This window comes from Heterocephalus glaber, unplaced genomic scaffold, assembly GCF_053883595.1.
Source record: "Heterocephalus glaber isolate CG9 unplaced genomic scaffold, H.glaber_assembly_v1.0 deba00001569, whole genome shotgun sequence".
Lineage (NCBI taxonomy): Eukaryota > Metazoa > Chordata > Mammalia > Rodentia > Bathyergidae > Heterocephalus > Heterocephalus glaber.
This window is the reverse complement of record NW_028258354.1, coordinates 3679976-3697982: the sequence shown is the minus strand read 5'-3', so window position 1 is coordinate 3697982 and position 18007 is coordinate 3679976. Positions and strand designations below refer to the sequence as shown.

General features: G+C 51.8%; 3 protein-coding genes across 7 annotated transcripts; 2 read left to right on the top strand and 1 right to left on the bottom strand.

The window, feature by feature from the left end:
* The first annotated feature begins 297 nt into the window (after window positions 1-297).
* On the top strand, window positions 298-4513 carry Cyp27b1 (cytochrome P450 family 27 subfamily B member 1). The gene is made up of 9 exons (XM_004861170.3): window positions 298-570; window positions 1171-1361; window positions 1822-2024; window positions 2111-2311; window positions 2395-2567; window positions 2773-2939; window positions 3120-3198; window positions 3693-3890; window positions 4227-4513. Exons 1-9 carry the CDS (start codon window positions 376-378, stop codon window positions 4338-4340), a joined length of 1521 nt encoding a protein of 506 aa, XP_004861227.1. The 5' UTR covers window positions 298-375; the 3' UTR covers window positions 4341-4513.
* Window positions 4514-8218: 3705 nt separating this feature from the next.
* Window positions 8219-12348, bottom strand: Marchf9 (membrane associated ring-CH-type finger 9). The gene is made up of 4 exons (XM_004861171.3): window positions 11645-12348; window positions 10485-10640; window positions 9326-9518; window positions 8219-9071 (listed from the first exon to the last, which is right to left on the bottom strand). Exons 1-4 carry the CDS (start codon window positions 12002-12004, stop codon window positions 8737-8739), a joined length of 1044 nt encoding a protein of 347 aa, XP_004861228.1. The 5' UTR covers window positions 12005-12348; the 3' UTR covers window positions 8219-8736.
* Window positions 12349-15069: 2721 nt separating this feature from the next.
* On the top strand, window positions 15070-18003 carry Cdk4 (cyclin dependent kinase 4). Of its 5 annotated transcripts, none has more exons than XM_087192222.1 (8): window positions 15070-15405; window positions 15844-16080; window positions 16247-16382; window positions 16502-16669; window positions 16824-16933; window positions 17071-17121; window positions 17261-17396; window positions 17625-18003. In XM_087192222.1, the coding sequence occupies exons 2-8, from the start codon at window positions 15863-15865 to the stop codon at window positions 17715-17717; spliced, it is 912 nt and encodes a 303-aa protein (XP_087048348.1). In that variant the 5' UTR covers window positions 15070-15405; window positions 15844-15862; the 3' UTR covers window positions 17718-18003. The 5 variants fall into 5 exon arrangements, with proteins under 5 accessions (XP_087048348.1, XP_087048349.1, XP_087048351.1 ...); XM_021241410.2 differs by having other exon boundaries at window positions 15229-15405; window positions 15826-16080; XM_087192223.1 differs by lacking the exon at window positions 15844-16080 and having other exon boundaries at window positions 15202-15405; window positions 16151-16382.
* Window positions 18004-18007: the final 4 nt, after the last annotated feature.

The window sequence follows — 18007 nt, the reverse complement described above, 5'->3', positions numbered from 1 at the left end:
GGCCTGAAGGGGCTTAGCTTCCTGGGGAAGTGGTGGGACTACCAGACCTGACTTGTAATCCCCCATTAAATCACCTTTCCCAGGAAAAGACCTTTAGGCTCCTAGCCTGTGGCACTAGCCCCTAAGAAACTGATAGAGGCCACCCCTCCCATTAGGGTCATTGCAACCTGAGATCCAAAGGAGCTAAGAAATCAATCCCAGCCAGCCCCGCCTACCGTTCCTGGGTGCTAATCAACACTGACCACTCAGGGCAAGGGATTGGCTGGGGGGGGGGGGGGGGGGCAGGTGCGTGGTCACCACCTCACCCAAGGGTTAAATAGGGGTTTGGGCAAACTAGCAAGATGCTCCGGAGAAGCTGTCTCTCCGAACTGGACCATGACCCAGTCCCTCAAGCTTACCTCCAGAGTGTTCCACCGCTTCCTATGGGCTCCGGAGCTGGGTGCCTCACTAGACTCCCCTGACTCAGACTCAGCACCTCGGAGCCTGGCAGACATCCCAGGTCCCTCCATGCCTAGATTCCTGGCTGAACTTTTCTGCAAAGGGGGGCTGTCGAGGCTACACGAGCTGCAGGTAGAAGGGGATGGCGTTCTGACTCCTGGGACCGAGAGTTGTGAGGGAAATGCTTTGATAGTGCCGGAAAGTAGACTGTTGTGGAACGATGGATGGGGGGGGGGGGCTGGCAGTGATACAAATTAGGAAAAAGGCGTGTTGGGAAGGGGGGTGGCTTCACGGGGGGTAGTTACCCCAATAGCCGGCAAGAGGGTCCATTCAGCGCGTTCTCACTGGGCAGACATCTGGAGACCCTACATGTAGGTTGATTGCGCGGCAAGACAATGCCGGCGGTGTTCTCCCGCTTCTTTGACTTAAAGCTACGCTCCTTTGATTCACGGGGAACTCAATTTGAGATGGATAGACCAAATGGGGAACCTTGAGGGATTTCTCTGTTTCAACTCGACCCAGATGACCAGAGAGGTCTTGAATATCTGCTATGCGCAAAGTTCCGCAGTTTTTCCGTCACACTTAAAGTTTCACGGGATGGGAGAGTTTAGAGCATCAGAAAGTTTACATTAGTCAGGCTACCCTTCCCAAGCCTAGCCAGCTCCCTTGACTTTGGGACAGCCGAGAGCCCCCAGCCCGTGTTCAGGCATCCGCTGGATCGGTTCTCCCCAGGTGCAGGGCGCTGCGCGCTTCGGCCCCATGTGGTCCGCCAGCTTCGGTAAGGTTCGAACAGTGTACGTGGCCGCTCCTGCGCTCATCGAGCAGCTGCTTCGACAGGAGGGGCCCCGGCCAGAACGCTGCAGCTTCTCCTCCTGGGCAGAGCACCGTCGCTGCCACCAGCGGGCTTGTGGACTTCTCACTGCGTGAGTCCTCTCAGCCCCGAGAACCCACGCCCCGCCCCGCGTAGCAGCCCCCTCCTGGGGCGGGTCGCGACACAGTCTGGGGTTTGGGGGGAGAGTCTCTATTTTTCCCAACTTTCTTGCATCTCGGAATTCTCCATTCTGTTGCGTCCAAACTCAAGTAAATTCTGGTCCTCGTCCCGCCTTATTCAACCGGCAGAATGGACGAGGGCATCAGACTCTGGATAGAATGTGAGATTCTGACTCAAGTTACCTGGGAGCCCTAGGGCAGGAAGTGAGTACAGAGGAAGAGGGATGGAAGATGGGCACAGGCAAGGGCAGGTTAGGTATCCAGAGAGAGCAGACGAAACCCTTCCCGCGGCCACCCTTGCCAAACGCGAGCCTGGTCCACCGTGGCCGGCCCCGTCGAGCCATCTCCAGCACACGCACCTCCTGGACACGCCTTCTCTCCACACCTGCGCAGGGAAGGCGAAGAATGGCAGAGGCTCCGTAGCCTCCTGGCCCCACTCCTCCTCCGGCCACGAGCAGCCGCTGGCTATGCCGGGACCCTGGACAAAGTGGTCTGTGACCTTGTGCGACGACTAAGGCGTCAGCGGGGTCGCAGCACTGGGCCGCCCGCCCTGGTTCGTGACGTGGCAGGAGAGTTTTACAAATTTGGACTTGAGAGTGAGTCCTAAAACAGAGTTAGGAGCAGAGGGGGGAGACACCAGACCAGGTCTCCCTGTGCCTTGACTGCGCCCTCTTCCGGCCAGGCATAGCTGCGGTGTTACTGGGTTCGCGTCTGGGCTGCTTGGAGTCTGAAGTGCCTCCGGATACAGAGGCCTTCATCCGCGCAGTGGGGTCAGTGTTCGTGTCCACGCTGCTGACTATGGCAATGCCCAGCTGGCTTCATCGCCTTGTGCCCGGACCCTGGGATCGCCTCTGCCGAGACTGGAACCAGATGTTTGCATTTGGTAAAGCACAGAAGCAAGGCGGGCATGGGGAACACAAAGCTGCCCAGGGGTGTGTGCCTTCAGTGTGCCTTCTTTCCACACAGCCCAGCAGCACGTGGAGCGGGGAGAGGCCGAGATAGCTAGGAGGAACCAGGGAAAGCCCGAGGGAGACATGCTGTCTGGGGCACACCTGACCTACTTTCTTTTCCGAGAGAAGTGGCCTGCCCAGACCATCCTGGGGAATGTGACAGAGCTGCTACTGGCTGGAGTGGACACGGTGAGGTTACCACTCCATGCTCAGAGCCCCACTTCCAGAGTTTAGCTTCCCTGGTCTTTGGGGGCACTTTCCTGCTTCAAAAGATTCCCTATGTAGACCAGCTTGGATTAGCACCTCCTTGGACCCAGACTGCCCCATATTCTGGCCCCATCTAGTAGACTGGGTCCCCTCCTAACACCTCAGATGCTTTCACTTGTCCTCTCAGGTGTCCAACACACTCTCCTGGGCTTTGTATGAGCTCTCTCGGCATCCCAAAGTCCAGGTGGCTCTCCACTCTGAAATCATAGATACTCTGGGCCAGGACTCCTGTCCCCAAGCCACTGCTCTGTCCCAGCTGCCCCTGCTGAAGGCGGTGATCAAGGAAGTGCTACGGTGAGTTGAGAGGAGAGCAAAGTTAGAGAAAATCCTGGGGAAAGGATAGGGAAGCAGACGGGATAGAAGCTGGGAGAGAAGAGAAAGATGGCCAAACATGGGTTTAGAAGTTAGAGGTGGTGAGAAGACTATATAGCCCCCAGCCTCACCTTACTGTCTATCTTTTACTTTGTAACCTAGATTGTACCCTGTGGTACCTGGAAATTCTCGTGTTCCAGACAAAGACATTCATGTGGGTGGTTATATTATCCCCCGAAATGTGAGTAGAACCAATGAGCCTCTTTTCTGGGCCATTCCTTACTATCATAGGCCACAGCTCTACTCTCAAACACTTCCCCAAAGGGCCGGGGATTTAGCTCAGTGGTTTCGCCACCTGCTGCACAAGTGCAAGGACCCGAGTTCGATCCCCGGTACCAAAAAAAAAAAAAAAAAAAATTAATGGGCCTGGGATTTAGCTCAGTGGTGCCACCACCTGCCTCACATGCACAGGGTCCCAAGTTCAATCCCTGGTACCAAAAAAAAAAACAACAAAAAAACCAACACTTCCCCAAAACCCTTCAAACACTACTGCTCTGAATGCCTCTCCCCAGGATATAATGGGGCAGCAGAGAAATTGTTCCAAAAGTAGCCCCAGAAAACTTTCCTATCTCCACCCAGGGCCTGCCTTTGTCCCACTCCATAGAGCCTCTTCCCATCACCTCCACCTTGCATTCCTCGGCCCGAATTGACAAGTATGTGTTCCTCTCCCACCAGACACTAGTTTCTCTGTGTCACTACGCCACTTCGAGGGACCCTGCCCAGTTCACAGAGCCAAATTCTTTTCGTCCAGCTCGCTGGCTGTGGGAGAGCCCAGCCCCCCACCCATTTGCATCTCTTCCCTTTGGCTTTGGCAAGCGCAGCTGCATAGGAAGACGCTTGGCAGAGCTTCAGCTACAAATGGCTTTGGCCCAGGTGAGTGATCTAGACTTTTACCAGTCTCCAGACCAGAGAAACCAAACCCTCTAAGCTGTAAGCTCCTGTCCTCTCAAAAGCAAAGGAAAACATGTGAGACTCAGCAGACCTAATCTGAAGAAATATGATGATCTTAATATAGGCCTGGAGTGTAAGCAAGGATATTTGCACTATCTTTCCCTTCCATAATCCCTTGCTCTCATTGACTAAGTTCCCTACTAGCCACAGGTGCCAACCCAACATTGAACATTCTAACACTAAGAATGCTTTTCATGAATCAACCCCACCATTATAGATCACCCCCTCATAATGATAGCCTTCTTTCTCCCCTTCCAGATCTTGACCAATTTTGAGGTGCTGCCTGAGCCAGGTGCTCCCCCAATCAGACCTATGACCCGGACTGTCCTGGTACCTGAAAGAAGCATCAATCTACAGTTTGTGGACAGATAGTCATTGGGAGAAGCTGTCATCATCACCCTCTCTCTTATCACAGGGCTTTAATAAGCACAAGACCAAGAGATTCGCCTTCTCCTTGAGGCCTTCTGACCAAAGTGGATAGAGTAACCATAGCAAACTGAAGTATAAATTTGACCTGACTCAGTAGGTTCAGAAAAACTATGCTTGCTCCACCTGCTCAGCCCTTCTCCTGGTCATATATGCAGCCTTCAAAAGCCAACTCAGACATTAACTTATAATGTTTTAGTGTATATGCTGCTGGAGTGAACACTTTTAACTTATAAAGTTGAGTGGACTGAAGGACTCAACCACCTCTCTTTCAGTGCTTCCACTGCATTCATTGATGCTTCTGGCTAAGCATTTATTGTGCATAAGCCAAGTAATTGTGCATCTGATCTGCACCTGGTTGGTTCTCCCTCTAAGCATGCAAGCTCTTTGAGAGAAAGGAAAAAAAAAAGAAAGCATTATTTGGTATTTATATCCCCAGTCAGGGGCTATCTTTGACTAGGCAACACCATATACATTTTCAGATTGAATCTAGCCCCTGTGCCAGAAGGGACAAACAGCATACCAGACTGTCTACCTGCTCTTTCTTCATCTTGGCTCTAGGGATCTGACCTAGCCTGGTTTATTTTTTTAAAAAATCTCCTTCGTTCTCTGACCACTAGTAAGCCGGCTTGTCCCACCATTTAGTTCCCAGCCAAAGGCATTTTGGGGCCTGTCCTTGCCCAGGCCTCTACCTTCTTTTGTATTTTTTTTTAATATTCATAAGTTTGAGGCTGGGGATTTAGCTCAGTGGTTTGACCGCCTGCTACGCAAGTGCAAGGACCTGAGTTCAACCCCCCGTACCAAAAACAAAAATTCGTAAGTTTTGGAATAAAAACAAATGTTTCATCCTTGACTTTTGGCTTACTTTTCTCCCACTTCCTGCAAGTCCCAATCCCCCCTCTCCCACCTTGGTTTCTTAGGTCCTGGGAGTGATTCCCATAACAATGGGAGGTCTGGAAGCCTGGTAGAATCCTTTGTGACACAGAACCAGGCATGTTTCTGTCTGTAGTGGGAACAGCCAAGTCTAGTCTTGCTTCCTGTAAGAGATTAAGGGGGTGGTAGTGAAAAGTAACTGCAAGAGATAAATTGTAAAGTGGGTTGGGGAGCTAGGGATTTACAGAAATGGGCAGAGGCAGCTGACTCTTTGGTAATAGAAGTGCCAGAGTTGAAGGATATCCTATATTGGCCACTTTGCCTCTCTGGAAGTTACTCCAAGATAATTTCCTTCAGGGAAAGATGAAGAAACAAGCTGGGAAGTGGAGTCAGACAGGGTGAAAGCTGAGTGTGAGGGTGGCCAGAAACCCCAGGGCACCAATGCAGGAGCAGGATGGGCCAAGGAAGCCTGTTTTCCTCGGTCAGCACTCTGTGGGCCCCCAGAGGCTAGGCACAGTACTCTTATGATGTATACAGATTAAGTCATCTTCCATCCAAATAAATCTCTCAGCACTCTGCACACCTCCATCTGTATCCCAGATTATCCTCCTTGTGTCTGGACTTGCCCTCTTCTGCTGTCCTTACCCCAAACTAGCCGGGTAAAGATGGAGATTTCACTTTACACTTCTTGCTCCCTGCCCCTTGTCCTAGACATAGCTCCCTGACCCAAAACTTCACTAGTCACCAGATCTTCTGTGGGGGATCAAACCATGCAGAACGTAGAGGGGCAATGCATGTCCAAAGTCTCATCCAGAGATCCAGCGTTTGTGTATTTTTTTTTTGGTACCAGGGATTGAACTCAGGTCCTTGTGCTTGCGAAGCAGGCGGTGAAACCACTGAGCTAAATACCTGTCCCCCAGTGTTTGTGTATTTACTATGTTGTGTATTTACTATGTTGTGTATTTACTGTGTCTCTTCTCAATTCCTCTACTACTCAGTCTCCACCTCTACTCTCCTATCACCAAATTCAACTTGGACCTAAAGGACCTGATTTTTAGCAGATTTGAGCTTTAAAGGAGATTAAAGCTCAGCCTGCTATGGGATCCTTTCTCCTGGAATCAGTCATAAGAACTCTGCCCACCCACATTTCTCACTGGGTAAGAAGGAATGCCCAATTAAAGAGAGTAGCAGTGCCCATGACCCCCCCCTTCCTGCAAAGTTTCAAGTTAGAAAAGGGGAAGGAGCAGACCATACTGACATTGACCCAACCCCCACAAGATCTCCATTAGTGCTGATGCAGAGGACATAATGCTGGCTTTAGGACCTAGAGTGGAAATGAAGACTGTGTTCTTGGGTATGTCTAAGTTTCCATGTGGCTCCATCACAGGGGACAGCACAGGCTTGGCACAGAAGCTCCATGTGTGTCACATTTATCTGAGGCCTATGTGCCAGTATAAGTACTAGCAGTCATTCTGCTTTGCTGGCTCCCATCTGGTTCCCACCAGCTCTTCTGTGAATGGAAAATCAGTCATCTACCCCTTTTGTTTCCCCAGGTGGGGAGTATAGAGGAATATGTCTCTGGGGAAAGTTTCCTACTGGGAAGATGGAGGATTCAGCTTCAGTCCCCTCTCTCAGATATTGGAGGTGATATGCTTCCACACTTTGAGGTGAATCAGACCCCAATCCGGCTTTGGTTCTTACACTCCCAAGGGAGTCTGGATGTCAGCACGATGGACAGCAACCAAGCCCCCCCTCTTGAGGGACTGGATTAAGGTTGACTATACAAGAAAGCTATGTGGGCACTGAGAAAAGCAGCATTATCTCCAAAACATCCCAAGGGAACAGATAGAGCAGAAACTTCCCTCAGAGAAGGATCAATAATAAGAAAGGCCTCTGGGTCTGCTTTTAGCAATGTATGAAGGAATTATTTTAATTGCTGATGAATGGTTCACTTAAAAGACACCATCATTCATATAATACACAGCCCCCACACTTCACAAGAAAGAGACCAGGCTTCAGATTGACCCACTTTTTGCTCCTCAGTGCTAGGGATCGAACTCAAGGGCTTGTGCATGCTAGGCAAGTGCTCTACCACTCAGCTACATCTCCAGCCCTCTGAGCCACTTTTCAACCAATCCTTCCCAATCTTTTCTCTATAAAAAGCCCTCTACGCTGCTGCCACCAAGCGCAATACCTTTACTTAATACTACTAGCTGGGAATACCAGGATCGGCCCTCTAACCTGAACTGCCACAGAAATAGCTTAAATTGGGGTGAGACACGCGTAACATTGGTAGGCTTCCCTCCAACTCACTCCAAATGAGTCCATATTCACTTCATACCACTTTCTGGATGAGCACAGTACCTGGGAAGGACTGCTAGAACTCAGATGACCTCTAGAACAAGACAGTGGGCTCCAACCTTCCCCTAGCCCTTAACATTTAAAGGGTCAGAGGAGTTCTCATTCTTACAAAAAACCACCATCCTTAACATTTGTAATGTCTATTTTCCCTATTTCCACATACATTATGTCATTCAACACAAAATTCCAATGTTCTGTGCAACTCCTGATGAAAAACACATTTTTGAATTGTTACACCAGGTACTCTTTGAAATAGAGCATCAACTAGTGTAAAAATCTTTTTAATGCAATTATTTTCTTTGCAATGGCACCCAACCTGTCTCTCATTTATCCTTATTCCAACTCTATGAGGTAGACAGGAAAACCATAGCCGAGAGATGTTTTTCTAAATCATACAACTCACAGGTGGTAGGCCCACCCCTTTGAGCACTTCCACCTAGCAGCCAATGTGAATTATTCACTAGCAAGTGGGAGTCACACCTCCAACTCAGAACCCACTGCTGCATTTGGGACTAGCAACCTGTGCAGAGAAACCTCCCCACAACTCCTAACCCTCCAGAAAAGCCCCAGATGAGAAAGGAGTCTCCACGTGCATATAAATGACTCTTTATGCCCTTCCCCCATGCAATGGGGGGGTGGAGCAGGGGGAAGTCCCTTGCCCTCATGCAGGGAATGGGAGGTCAATGTATACTAGTCTTATTGCCAGATGCCCTGTGGCCACGGGGTGGGGAATGGGGGTCTACAGCCCCTTTCTTCTGGCATTTGTCCCACATCACCAAGTCACCATGGTGGAGCCTGGGGGCTGGAGGCCCTAGGAGCTGAGGTAAAGACGGTTCTTTCCAGGGAAGAAAAGCTGCTCTCCCCTCCTGCTCACTGGCCACCTAAAGATGAGTATGAGGAGCTGTCAGTGGGAGCTGGAATGTCATCCAGTTGTCTCTACCCAGTGGGCAGCAGAGGCCAGACAATGTCTCCAGCTTGAGGGCGCCCAAAGATATCCTCAGTGGTGAGAGCACCATGCCCCACCTTGTCCAGGTGGCACCTCCAGCAGCTATGACAGCTGCTCTCTGGCTGATGCATTGACTTAAGATCCCTGCTCCTGAAGTCCAGGTCAGACTGTGGTGACCCGCATGACAACCTCTCGGCCAGAATGGGAGCTTGAACGGGCATCTGGTGGCCGCAGCTGTTCAAGGAGGTGCAGGATTGTGTAACCACAGCGCTGAGGCAAGAGCGTCCGCATGCGCTGGGCAGCTGGGGGACGACTGGTGGTCCCTGCAGGAGGGCCCGTCCGTGAGGTCCTGGGGCCTGGCTTCCCTGCCGTCCCTCCCCCTGCATCTCCACCTATGTCCTTGGTCTTATCATAATTCAGGACCTTCCACTGCTGGTTCACTGCCTGCCAGCGCTTGAAGATTCGGTAGACAGACGAGCCTTCATGGACGATGAGGCCTGAGCAAGAGGGATAAGAAATCTAGGGTCAAGTGCTGCCATGACCTAGGCAAGAAGGCCTTAAGTATGCATTTCTGAAGAGTTAGAAGACACACCTTCAAAGGACCCTGAGAAGCAGGAAAGGGAGCAGCACCAGAATAGCCTTAAAGGCCCCCAATAGCAGAAAACATGGCCATAAAACTGAGAGGACAGACTGGGAAGTTAAGTGGGTAAGAGGAAGATGGTGAGCAGTTGGGAGACGGAGGTACCCTTACCTATGCAGACAACATCCATGAAGCCATACATGCCGTAGCAGATTTGAAAAAGCAGATCCTGCCGTTGCCACTTGGCTGAAGGGCTGAGTGAGGACCAGATGAGCCAGGAGATACTGGCCACGAGGAAGAGCGAGCCCAGAACTATGGCTGCAATCTGCACCTTCTCGATGACCGTCAGGGAGATGGCCTGCCACTGTGGAGGAGAAAGTGCTTGAAAAAGTCACAGAAAGGGATGGAGGACAGGTGATGGGGAGCTCTGAAGAGGCAGCTCCACGAGTCTTCCCAACACCCTTTAGGCAGGATTAACATGTTTCCTCTGTGCCCTGGTCAAACCTAAAATGAAGCAATTGTCCAACATTATTATCTGTCTTATTTACTGACTGACTGGCTGTTCTGGGGATTAAACTCAGCTCTTTTTTATTTTTTTAAATTATCTAGGCTGTGGTGCTGTAGGTGGGTGTGGTGGCACACGCCTGTGATCCCAGCACTCAGGAGGATCTGGTGAGGAGGCCCAGCCTGGGCTACATAGTAAGTTCAAGGCCAGCCTGAACTACATAGCAAGACCTTGCCTCAAAAAAAAAAAAAAAAAAAAATTACCCAGGCTAGGCTCAAACTTGCCATCCTCTTGCCTCAGCCTCCCAGGGTGCTGGGATTATAGGCATGTGCCACCATGCCCAGCTGTTTCTCTTACTTCAGAAAAGCAGAATCTGAAGCCAAAACATCTAGGTCAGAATTTCAAATCTTAACTCCATCACTAACTGGCTGAGTAATTTTGGGTATTTTAAAATCCCTTAGTGCATCAGTGTCTTCATCTGCAAAATGGAGATAACAATGATATCTAATAGGATTATTATGAAAGCTAAGACTCAATCCAAAACTTGACATGCAGAAAATTCTATGTTTGCTATCATCATCAACAACCTTATCATCTTTTCTTTTGTCCCAGTGTCTAGAACAGACCCTAAAATACAAGTGGCACCCAATAAATGTCTTTGTGAATAAAGGAAAGACTTACAGACGAGACTGCCTTAATGGTGTGTGTGTGTGAGAGGGGATGACTTTCTACTAAATAGACAAAATAGGTTCCCTAGAGAGTCTCTGATTCTGATGGCTGAAAGACCCTCCCTCACCCAGTTTGCATCCTCTCTCTCTACCTCACCTGCAGCGGGTTCTTGGTGCTGATTGCCAGGACCTGGTATTTGAAGTAGCAGAGTTCACAGCTCCAGGAGCCCCTCTCACTGATCCAGCGGATGAGGCAGGGCTGGTGTGTGCAGCGCACTGAGCCGTCGCAGCGGCAGGGGCTCAGGAGCTCCCCCTGGAGGAAGAGTAGGGAGGGACCCTGTCAGCGATCACTACCCGGACCCCACTCGGCCGGCCCCGCTACTGGAGAGGGAAACCTCTTCTTCAGGTCAGTCATTCTCTCACCTTAAAATACTCAGGCCTTTCACCCAAACAGGACAAGAGACTAAGGCTGCAGCCCTGAAGGAAATGAGCGCTCAAGGAAAACTTCCCATACCAAAGAGAGGAGGGATGGGAGTTGGAGGGGAGACATGAGCTTCTTTTTTTCCTAAAATTTGGAGTGTTTAAGATTGCTCAAAGGGAAGGCTTCCCCCTAGAATCTGGAGGGAAGAGAGGACCAGAGCTTCTGAGCCATGCCTTCCTTCCCATACCCCATCATTTTAAGTATTGCACAGTATTTCATAGACTTGGGAGACTGGGATGGATGGCGGATCTCCGCTCCCACGTATTAAAAAGGGGAGAAACCCTGAAGGTGAGAGTGGAACATACTCGCTTTTATCAGGGAGTCACTTCTCACTACATAGAGACACGCTCTGGCACTATCCCGGGACAACTTTGCCCATAAAATTTAACAAAAAAGTCTCTCTGGAATGAAGTGGAAACTCAAAGACGCCAAGTGCCAAGTGCCCCGCCGGGAAATAGTGGGGCAGGGTGCTGGTTGGGCCTTTCCCCTCAAGGTGGGTACAGATGTACTGGTTTCGCTGCTCACCTCCGAAATAACAGGATGCTCAGCCAATGGCGACCCTGAGGCCAGAGCAGTGAACGTTCCCGTTAATGGACATGAGGGATCCTGAGCCCTCCCAGGACAAAGCCGCACCCCTTCCAGGGGATCCCTGACCCCCAACCCAAACACGCACTCTAAGTCTCCCTAGCCTCCCAGCTTCACCCCATTCCCACTCCGGTCCGGGGTCCCGGGTCCCGCCCAACAGCTCAGCCCCGCCCTCTCCTCGAGGTCTACGCGGACACCCCAGGTGCGCGCCCCCACCCATCCCTCCCGTGCGCCAGGTGCCGCGGCCTGACCTGCTCCGGGCCCTGGAAGCAGATCCGGCACTGGGGGGTTCGGAGCCCGCTGTCCAGGCTGCTGCTGAGCGACAGGGCGTCCAGCGCGCCCGGGGGCGGCGGCGGCGGCGGTGCGGGCGGCGGCGGGGGTCCGGTCCGCGGCTCCTTGTCGCCGGCCAGGCCCCGGGCCCGCGGCTCCGACCCGTAGTACTCCTCCTCATCGCCGTCGCCGTCCCGGGAGGAGCAACCGGCGAAGGGCGCCCAGCCGCAGCCGCTTCCCCCGCCCCCTCGGGGCTGCGGCTCGGCCCGGGGCCGCCCCCCGCCCGTCAGCACCAGCAGCTTCAGCTCGTTCAGGAACATGCGGAGCCGGGACTTGAGCATCGTCCGGACGCCGCGGGGCGGGGGGCAGCGCGAGGGACTCGGGGCGGGGGAGGGGCGGGACCGGGCCAGGAGGGGCGCGGGCCGGGGTCTTCGGGCCTTCGGGCGCCGCTCAATGCTGCCTCCGCCGGGGCTCCGGGGCTCGCCGGGCCGAGAGGGCTGGCGGCCCGGGGACGACGGCGCGGGCAGCCATGGCCGGGGCAGGGGGTGAGCTCAGAAGGGGGCTCAGGGCGCCGCGCCCCGCGGGTCTGGGTCCGGAGCGGGCCGGGCTCCCGGGGTTACGAGCCCGGATCTTCCTGCGGTGGGGCCGCCCCCCATCGCCGACCTCCCGGCCCGAGTACCGCTCCGGCTCCCGGCTTCGGCTTGGCTCGGCCCGTGCACTCGGCGGTGGCAAATGGCGGCTCCTTCCGGCGGCGGCGGCGGCGGCGGAGACCCCCCCGGAGCGGCGGGCGGGCGGGGCGGGAGCCGGGGAGCCGGTGAAGGATGGAGGGAGGGGCGGGGCGGGGAGGGGGAGCGGAGAAGGGGCCGCGGCTGCGCATCCCCGCCCTGCCCCTCACGAGCTGGGGTCCCCAGGGGCGGGGCGAGTGTGCGCGCGGGGGGGGGGGGGGAGGGAGGGGAGTGGCTGAGGAAGGGGAGTGTGCGCCCGGGTAGGAGAAGAGGGCGTGGGTAGGGCGGTGGGGAGCTGAGAGGATGAGGTGAGTGGTCTGTGATGCAGGTGTACTGAGAGAGGCTTGTGCAAAATGGGAGTGTGCAAAGAGCTGTGTAAAGGTTGGAAGTGAGTAAGAGACTCAAGCAATAAACACTTTTACACAAAAGACAAAAGTAAGCAGGGCGTGGGGCTGTGGGAGAGAGGTGTGTCCATGGAATGGAATCGGATTGTCTGAGAAACAAGCATTTGATTGTAATGTGTGAGGGAGGTGCGAGCAAGGGAAATAGCTTTAAAGGGATGACAGTGTCTTTCCTGGTACCCACCTGCCCTCACCTCCACTACACTTAACACCACACAGTTACACATGCTTAGCTCTTTGTTTTTATGGGGGCCTTAACCCTGAGAGCCAGTTCTACCTGGCCCGTTACATTTTTTCCTGCCTTACACTTATATCCTCCCTGTCATCCCCTTGGCAAAGCTGAGGGAAAAGGGATTCCAGAGAAGCCCACTGGGTCAAAAAGGCTGGGAAAACTTAATTATGAAAAAGTAATTAACAGAAGGCAGAGGACAGAGCCAAAGACTGCTAAAATAAGGCTCCTTAATAAAAAGTGATGGGGAGAGACAGTAATGTTTTTATGAAGCATTCAGATGTTTTGGATGGACAAGTGAATGAATCAGAAAAGGGCTGGGACTCAAGCAGACATAGAGTATATGGCTTTTGTTCTAAAGACTGCTGCAGTGGGTTTATGTGAAAGGTGAGATGAGAGCTACTGGTGTAGGAAGGAGTGTAACAAACGTACAGACAGCCTTCCAGAAGGCTCACAAACCAACCAGCCTTAGCAGGGTAGCCAATAAAATATTCACCTCTCCAGCTCCTTAGCCAATTCAGGCCTGCAGGTTTTCTTAGTAGTGTCCCAGCTACCCCTGCCAGCAAGGGCTCAGACTTACAAGTATCAGGATGAAAAAATGAAATACCTACACCAGCATGTCTTCCATTTTGCTCTGAGTCATGATTTACATTTATCTTCAAGTCTGAACTTTTACATTTTTAGCCAGATATAGAAAACAGGATGGAAGAAGTAGTAAACAGGGTAATGAAATGGTTTCAGATTCTACAGCGGGAGGTGTAGCGGCAGAGGTAGAGCAAATGCTTAGAATGCACAAGGCCCTATGTTTGATATCCAGTGCCAAAAATTAAACATTTTAAATGGCTTCAGATTTTAAACGATTTCTCATAAATGAGATAGTAATTCCTTACTCCTACACTTCCAAAGAACTAGAGAATAATAAAGAATTTGGAGCCAATTAGACAAGGGAAACCAGAAAAATCTTCCTTTGTCCACCTAGATGTCTGTGGACAGAATCATTTAGAAACAGCTGTTCTGGAAAGAGATAAGGGCTAAAAAAGCTACACCGTGGGAAAAGAAAGCACAGACCGCCAACGAATCACAAGGCTTGCACAAGTCCACAGGTCATCATACAATGCAGTGGTCTGAGGGGAATGCCTTCCTTCCATCTGACATTACACACATATCATAGAATCTTACTACTAAAAAGAACCTTTAAAATCAAGTATTCCTTCCTGTCTCTTGCTCATCACTAACTTCTCTATCACATGGCATCTGGTCTGTGCTTTAACGCCCCAACGGAGGTTTGGAAGTTGGGAGAAGGGAAGCCATTACCTTCCTGTTGGAATACTGTATTATTTTTCCTACTGTCTCTCTTTTTTTAAAAAAAACAACAACAAGGTCTTGTTATGTAGATCAGGCTGGCCTTGAACTCATGACCCTCCTGCTTCAGCCTCCCAAATGCTGGAAGTACAGGCGTATGACACCATGCCCGGCCTGTCCATTTGTTAATCCTAATTTTGTCCTCACATAGTCATTGTCTACTTTATAAGACCACACTATTGACTAAATCAATATAGATAGATATACTGATAGCCTTTATAGTTAGCCTTATCACTATTTCAAAGGGCTAGTGACTGAGACACCAAAACAAAAACAAACCCCACACAAACTGGAAGCACTTAGTAAAATTCTTTTGAATGAATGAGTGAAACAAAGACACAAATGAGAACATGTTTTCCCATGGCGATGGAGCAAAAAGGTGACAGTACCGCTTCAAGTACCCCTCACCCTCACTGCGACTGCCACCCCAATTCTTCGCTGCCAATATAGAGAAACTGAAAGACAAATAGTGAGACTAGAGATGCGCTCAGGCTCAGCCTTCAACCAGGAGTTGGCAGATGGGTGGCCCGGGTTGCTATGGTACCGCCTTGGGCTCCACCCTTCCTCGCCCCCACTTCCCCCGCCCAGCCAGCGCTGCCTCGTTTGTGGCAGGCAGTCACGTGTCCCACTGCGTAACCACACCTCTGCTCCTCCGAGCGAGGTCCCTCAGTCACGTGTGATAGCAACAGATCACGTGCCCACCAGGGTCCCTCCGCCGCTTCTCTCACTGCCCCCCTCCCTGTCAAAGCCGCTCCGACCTCTCCTCTGCGCATGGGTGGTGGTCACGTGTCCTGAACGTCCGGCGCTCTCCCCACCCTCCCAGTTTCCGCGCGCCTCTCTGGCAGCTGGTCACATGGTGAGGGTGAGGGTGGGGGTGAGGGGGCCTTTCTAGCCTGCGGCTGGTGTCTATGGTCGGGCCGTAAGCGTCCAGCTGCCTCCGGCCGAGCTCTGGTGTATGGCGTCGCAGGAACCTGCTCGGGGGCCCCGATAACGGGCTGCCCCCACAGCTCTTGGCCTGGCGTGAGGTAAGTGCAGTTCCTTCCCTGGAACTAGGGCTAGACCCCGCCCCCCACGGCTTCCCACGCGTGCGCCTCGGGCTGGCTATGGAAGGGTCGCCCAAGGGCGGGAAAAGGGGCCTTTGTAGTGTGGGGAGGTGTAATTTTAGAGACTAGGATATAGAAACTTTGAAGCAAGTCGTTGTGTTATGGGCGATCTCTTTTGTGTGGGTTACAGTGGTTCCAAAGAAAAAAAGCATTTTTTCTTGGAGGACTTATCGTGGCTGGGGTGGGTGGGTAGTAGAGTAATTGTGTCACTTGAGAGGGCAGCCCCTTGAAAGTTGAGAAGGGAGTAGGGTGGTTGCTATGGTGTCTTTGCTGTCTTCTGTGGGAGTCATTTTGTTGCTGCAGGCTCATACTATCCTAACTCTGGAAGGAACTTTTTGGTAGAAGTCTCTGTGATTGTAGGGTCTCCCCTGATCTGAGAATGGCTACCTCTCGATATGAGCCAGTGGCTGAAATTGGTGTGGGTGCCTATGGGACCGTGTACAAGGCCCGTGATCCCCATAGTGGCCACTTCGTGGCCCTCAAGAGTGTGAGAGTCCCCAATGGAGGAGGAGCTGGAGGAGGCCTACCCATCAGCACAGTACGTGAGGTGGCCTTACTAAGGCGGCTGGAGGCGTTCGAGCATCCCAATGTTGTCCGGTGAGAAGGTGGAGGGTTGGCAGTGGGGGCAAAGGGGAAAAGATAACCTGTAATTGGGCTGTGTGGTTAGGAGAAAAGTGGGGACTCTACCCTGAGGAAATACAGTATAAGAAACCATGTTGGATCAAAGACGATTGACCCGTGAGTGACCATTAATTCTGACCAGCCTGATGGATGTCTGTGCCACTTCCCGAACTGACCGGGAGATCAAGGTGACCCTAGTGTTTGAGCACGTAGATCAAGACCTAAGGACGTATCTGGACAAGGCACCTCCACCAGGCTTGCCAGTTGAAACTATCAAGGTAAGTGGGGTGGTTAGACAGTGAGAAGTGGAATGGGACCTTTGCAGTATAGCTTGGAGTTTCTGGCATGGTGCCTAGTTTCCAGTGAGTCCAGTCCATATGTCTCCCTTCCAAACCAGGATCTGATGCGCCAGTTTCTAAGAGGCCTAGATTTCCTTCATGCCAACTGCATCGTTCACCGAGACCTGAAACCAGAGAACATTTTGGTGACAAGTGGTGGGACAGTCAAGCTGGCTGACTTTGGCCTAGCCAGAATCTACAGCTACCAGATGGCCCTTACACCAGTGGTTAGTGAAAAGATGGTAGCCAAATGGGTTCTGGTTGGGGGTAGGAGAGTAATTGCTCATAGTAGTTGAGAAGTCTTGTGTTTTGTCTTCAATTAAGCAGTTATGATTCATAGTAACCAGGATGGCCCTCATCTACCCTCACTGCTCCCTTTAGGTAGTTACACTCTGGTACCGGGCTCCTGAAGTTCTTCTGCAGTCTACATATGCAACACCTGTGGACATGTGGAGTGTTGGCTGTATCTTTGCAGAGATGTTTCGTCGAAAGTATGGGACCCTAAACCATCTTGAGTCCCCAAATCCCTCTTCTTGAGCTAATCCATACCCTGCCCATTTTCCTTGAGTAATACCCACAGTCAGTTATTTTGGAAAATAACTACTATCTTGTACCCTTTCTCTCCTAGGCCTCTCTTCTGTGGAAACTCTGAAGCTGACCAGTTGGGCAAAATCTTTGAGTAAGTGCCCAAGAAGGGGGGAAAGGAGTCTTCCATTCTGAGTCCTGTTTCTGCTGGGTCCTGGGTAGCAACTGAGTCCAGTCCTTCGGGTGGCATCAGGAGGACCCAACTGACCAGAGTTCTCCTGTCTCCATCACAGCCTCATTGGGCTGCCTCCAGAGGATGACTGGCCTCGAGATGTATCTTTACCCCGAGGAGCCTTTTCCCCCAGAGGGCCTCGCCCAGTGCAGTCAGTGGTACCTGAGATGGAGGAGTCTGGAACACAGCTGCTGCTGGTACTAGGCATGGGCATGGAGAGGGATTGGGGTGGAGAATGGAGAAAGTAGCACATAAGGGCCCAGACCACTGGTTCATGAGACCTGTTTGGTGGATGGGCTGCAGTTTTTACTGCTGCTGTGAATGACCACCCATAGTGATGTAGAAAATAGCCCTTCCCAGGTATCATAGATGTGGGCAGCAGGCTTTTTCCCCCATGGTTTTCTGACCTTTGTCTCTCCCTTTAGGAAATGCTGACATTTAACCCACACAAGCGAATCTCTGCCTTACGAGCCCTGCAGCACTCTTACCTACATAAGGAAGAAGGTGACCCAGAGTGAGCAGTGGAGTGGCTGCCACAGAAGGAAGAAAAGCTGCCATTTCCCTTCAGGACACTTGAGTGGAGAGAACCCCCACTGAGAAGGGGACCTCTGTCATTGTCTGAGGCTGTGGCTCTCCTACAACTTTTTACAGAGAATATTTTGCTGCCTTAATGACATTACCCACCCACCCTCCTTTTGAGGCTTATCCTTCTCATGCCCCATTCCTCCACAAGAAGGGGTATATCTTCCCCCATCTTACCTTGATACTGGTCCTTTTTTATACAGGAAAACAAAACAAGACAAAGATG